At 39.6% G+C, this 5350-nt stretch overlaps 1 protein-coding gene across 1 annotated transcript in view; it reads left to right on the top strand.

Moving 5' to 3' along the window:
• The window catches only part of LOC118338527 (serine/threonine-protein kinase DCLK2-like), a gene marked incomplete in the record, with an annotated part of 15318 nt that extends 13957 nt beyond the window's left edge, over window positions 1-1361 (top strand). Inside the window, 2 exon segments of the mRNA XM_035675838.1 lie at window positions 477-557; window positions 833-1361. Of these exon segments, the coding sequence (XP_035531731.1) occupies window positions 477-557; window positions 833-958 (207 nt within the window).
• Between the last annotated feature and the right edge of the window lie 3989 nt (window positions 1362-5350).

Raw genomic sequence — 5350 nt, 5'->3', positions numbered from 1 at the left:
TACTAAAAGTAAAGAATACCGCCAAAGTTCTATATTCAACAAAGCACGCCTGCAAACTACAAACCTCTGCTTTTAATACATAAAAGGTTGGGTTTGAATCTTGATTGTCCTTTACTTTTAGCTCCAGAATTGTGTTAAATAAACAAATCCTGTATAGCGCTGTTTGTGTTAAATGGGGTCAGGTGTGTAACATCATAAAAGAGGATGCTATTGGCAGAAATGCAATGGAATATAATATTCATATCTATGTTTTCTTAGTGTATAAGTTTTTATTTACTTCTACGGAGGCCGCCATGTTTCTAAAGTATTGGCTACCAGAATGGGAGAGTGAGGCGAGGGAGTTGTAGCCTGCAACTACTTCGCTAGTTGCCACTAAATCCCCCACACTGGTTCTTTAACACACAAACAACATTTTGAACTTTGTCTGTGATACATTGTCAGTTTACTGCTAAACAGTCACATGACCTGCTCCTCAGATGCTGATTAGTCAGATGCTGCAGGTGAACGTGGACACTCGCTTCACTGCAGAGGAGGTCCTGTCGCACCCCTGGGTGACGGTAAGAGTTAGACACACAAATACTACACTACAAAGGAGGAACTGAGTTTTTTCACTCTTGCTTATGTAAGTCAGTTGGTCGCTTAAAGCAGAAGTGACTGTATTTGTGTTCCTCATTTCAAAACCTGCCTCAACAAGACAGCTTCACTTTTGTCATTAACTCTTTAAAACACAAGACTCATTGTCTCTCTTTAAAACTCAAAAAAACAATTAAGTTTCAACTTTGTGATTTTGATAACTTTCATACTAATTCTTGTTAATAATGTGGTTGTTTAGGATGAGGCCCCCGTAGACTCCAACACTGTGAGCAGCACTGAAGAGCAGACCAGTGGAGACGCACTGGAACCAGAGAACGAATCCCCAATACTGGAAACCAAACAAGTTCCTTCACCTCTGGTCTAAAACCCCTTTCATCAACTGGAAACCGAACACAACACTGCTTGTTTGATCTACGTTTCCTCACCTCTGGTGCAGACTCATCCTGGAAACCAGACGAGTTCTCTCAAATCTGGTCCAGATGTGTTCTGTTTTTTCCAATGAAGACCTCCAGTGTAGAATCAGAACTTCCTGTTTGATCTTTTGGAAGCCAAATGCATCCTCCACCATCTGGTCTAGCATAGGATCTGTTTCACACACTGGAAAACAAATGACCCTCTTAAATCTGAACTAGAACGAATCCTTATTTATTTATTGGAAACCAAATCACTGTTTCTGGACATGTTCCATTTCAACTTCTGGAAACTGAACAGAATATTGTGATTAATCTACTGAAAACTGAGCAAGTTCCCTGAAATCTAGTCGAGAGTAAATCCTGTATAATCTATTGGAAGCCAAACAAAAACCGTGACCCCCTCCGGTCTAGAATATACCCAGTTTAATCAACTGGAAACTGCTGGTCCAGAAATGTCCCATTGCTTCTACTGGACACGGAACAAAGTCGCTCGATTCTAGTCTAGAGTACATCCCCTTCTATCAAATGGAAACCAAATGAGTTCCCTCAAACCTGGTCTAGAATCAGCCCTGTGTCATCTACTGGAATCCATCAAGTTCCCTCACCTCTGGTGTAGAATGGTTTTCAGTAGATTAAACCTGATAAAAACAAGTCCCTTTATTGTTGTTTCTGGAAAACTGAAGTGTATACTTTGCTGAGACTACTGAAAACTGAGCAAGTTCCCTCAATTCTGGCCTAGAATATATCCCCTTTTACCAACTGGAAACCAAACGAGTTCCCTCATCTCTAGTCTAGAACATGTTCTGTTTCATGTTACTTGAAACCAAAACAATTCCTCAAAATCTGTTCTGGAACTCAACCTATTATTCCACTTAGAACCAAATGAGTTTCCTTGTTTCCTTAGTCTAGAACACATCCACTGGAAAACAAACAAGTTTCCAAATATCTGGTCTAGAACACGTCCCCATTTATTTACTGTAAACCAAACAAGTTTGCTTGCCTTGTCTATTCAACACCAAATGAGTTTCCCTCCCGTTGGTCTTTAAAAGTGTAATTTACTGGAAACTAAACTGTATTTGTCGCCTGTAGTCTAGGACACATGGCATTTGCTCCACTGGAAACAAATCAAGTTCTCTCTTATTATTTCCAATTTATCTCTTGGAAACTGTCTCTAGATAGGCATCTGGTCTAGACCACAATTTAAACTACTAGAGACTTTCACAAGTCCCGTCTCTGCTGCTGTACTGGAAAGTATTTACATTCTCTTTGATGAGCTCCATTAAACATCTATTAGATGTCCATTTTGCTCTATAAGAGATGTCCATTTAGTTTTGGCTAGACATTAATGAAGTCACCTCACTGCTGCTTGAAGGACACACACCATATCAACAATGGGACACAATGAAGGTGCTATTGGACACATACTGTTTCATCACCCGATGTCTCATGGGACTGGCCCTTACCTCCGGTCTGACTGACACTCAACTCAGAGGCTCTGAAAAAGGCCTCAGATCACTTTCATAAGGATATAAACAACTGATTCGTTAACAAACGCTCCGTCTGGTTTAGGGATTATTTGCTCTGTAGTCCCTGCCACTTGGCGACCAGGATGTCTTCCACTTATTCTGGGAAACGTCCCATTTCTCCTGCCTTTACCCTCCAGTTCTCCTTCCGCTGACCCGAAGGACGTTTCTCCTTTCCTCTACTCTGCACCCACCAACCCAAGGAGATATTTGAGTACTGTGCCTGTTTACGCCCCCCCATGTCATCAGCTGTATAGACAGATAAGGCTCATTGTTTTTTGGGTTTACAGATTATTGTTACAATATATACCTTAGTTTTTGAAAAGGAACAGATGGTTTAAAGGATGCTTGTACATACAGCATGGAGCTGGAGCCAGGTGGCTATTAGCCCAGCTTAGCCTAAAGACTAAAGGAGACTTGCCTCTTAGGCTAGCTATATCCAAAGTTAAAAAATCTGGCTAGTAGCACCCTTAAAGCTCACAAATTAAAATATTATTTTGTTTAATTAATACACAAATTCAGCTTCAAAAGGTGTATTTTTTTAACTTTGAGCTAGCTTTCCCCAGTGTTTACAGTCTTTATGCTAAGCTAGGTTAATCACCTCCTGGCTCAAATCCGCCAAGTACTGCCCAACACATTGAACTATACTTATACTATACTTTAAAAAAAAAAGAATTCTGAACAAATAAAGTTACAAAACAGAAAAAACAACCCAAAAAACCCTCAAACCAATGAGCCTTATCTACATACACTCAGTGTCCTCCATTGAAGGACACTTCCTATCACCCCATTACTCCCATCCATCACAGATTCCCCAGACTTCGTACTGTAACTCAAATTAAGTGAGTGACCTCCAAACCTCACATTTACAAAACGTTTTCAGCAACCTTTCGAGGTTTCTACCTGCAGTATGACTGAGGTAAAGGGCACGTACCAGTCCTAACCCAGAGCTCCCTGCCTCTCCTCCTGCCTGCAGTTAACGGAGGATAAAATATGTTGTGTATATACTGTAAATATCACTGTCTGTTGATGTCTGTCTGTGTGAGTCAATTGTGAAGTAGGGAAACAGTAGCAGTTTAAAAAAAAAAAAATACTTCAATGAAAAGAAACAATCTCAACATAGACATGATGTGTCAGCACCCTGCAAAACCTTGTTTTTCCTAAAGAGCTAAAGTTTAGATTTAAAAAATATATTTTCCACATTGATACTGAAACATTTTGGCATTTTAAAATCTACAGTGGTGGATTGTACTTAAAGCATCAGTGCTTTACTTGAGTAGTCCCATTTCATGACACCTTTTACTTCTACTCCACTACATTTCAGAGAGAAATTGTTTGTTTTTTTACTTCATTACATGTACTTCAAATTAAGAATTTACATGCATCTCAAATATGACGATTTGCTGCTTTTACGCATCTTAACTGACAGTAAACTGAATAATTTTGAGGATTGGGCTGTTGGTCGGACAAAACGAGACATCTGATGGTGTCAGATCAACATTATCAGAACAATAATCAGATTAATCAAGAAATTAACCATCATAATAATCCATAATGAAAACAATCATTAGTTGCAGCCTCAACAGTTGAATTCAGCTTAAAATGTATTAACACAAAATAAGAAATACTATATATACAGTATTCATTCATTACATGCTTTCCACACAAACTTTAAGTTCTAATGGAGTATTTTTATTTTTATTGCATAATATTAGTACTTTTGCTTAAGTAGAATAATAAGAATCTGAGTACTTCCTCCACCACTGAAAATGTCGATTGTCATCAGTTAATTCCTTATTCTAATAAAAAAAAAAGGCAGAAAAAATGAGAGTCAAGGTTTCTGAGGGTTGCTGACGAGCTGTAATGAAAGAGTTCTTACCTTTTAAAGTCAAGTTCCTGATAGATCTGGTAGCAAATGTTGCCTAGCAACAAAAGGACTGGGCACGGCGATGGATCTCTTTCCTTATATGATCATGTGTCTGTGAGATGCGACATAGTGGGTCATTTATCAATCATATCCATCCACACATCCATTATGTTGTCTGTTGATGTTACTGGTTACAAGAATCACTGGGGATGAAGGCAAGGTGTGTGTGTGTGTGTAAATAAGTGTGTAATGTTTTAACTTAAAATCATGTGGGAATGTGGACGTATGAGGTTCAGTATGTGTGTTTGAGTGTATGTATGTATGCAGGAAGGGGGTCACTTTTTCAGTTGTTATCTGGATAAATGCGTTGACCTGATGCAGTGTTATGACCTTACCGTGACCTTTTAACTTCGCACGACCTTTCCATGGCCTTGACCTTTGGCTGGAGCCACTGATGAAGAGTTTGGCGAGGATGGGCTGTTGCTTTGAAGACTTTGAACACTCACAAAGTTGTTTTCGAGGGACTAAACTCATTCTGTCACCTAAAGCCACAAACGTTTTAGAGGATAAACTCAGACTCGAGAGGCAGCTGAATTTGGAAGATCACAACATTATGGGAGAATCGATCTTGAGGGATTCAGTCTCTGCGTTTGTAGCCTTGCTATAGTTGGACCAGACTAATCAGTCCTTCGAGGAAGTACTGGCAGCTACAGCTGTGGGCGCTAGGTTAGATGCAGCAAGAAGACACTGTTAGAGGTTAGCGTGGATGCTGCTGGTGTCAGTTATATCAGAACTAGAGATTATTTCTTAATTGTTTGGATACGTTCTATGGTTCGTTGATCTGATTGGTTGAATTTTGCTTGCGATAGTTGGTGATAGATGGCTCATCCAATCACCTGCTGTGTATCTGCCCTTCTCCAAACGGTTCCACAAACCATACCGTACAGTCAGAT

Source organism: Morone saxatilis, unplaced genomic scaffold (genome assembly GCF_004916995.1).
Source record: "Morone saxatilis isolate NCDOM2014 unplaced genomic scaffold, NCSU_SB_2.0 Contig4, whole genome shotgun sequence".
NCBI classification, from domain to species: Eukaryota; Metazoa; Chordata; class Actinopteri; family Moronidae; genus Morone; species Morone saxatilis.
The sequence above is the reverse complement of the archived record's forward strand: the minus strand, read 5'-3'. Positions and strand labels throughout refer to the sequence as shown.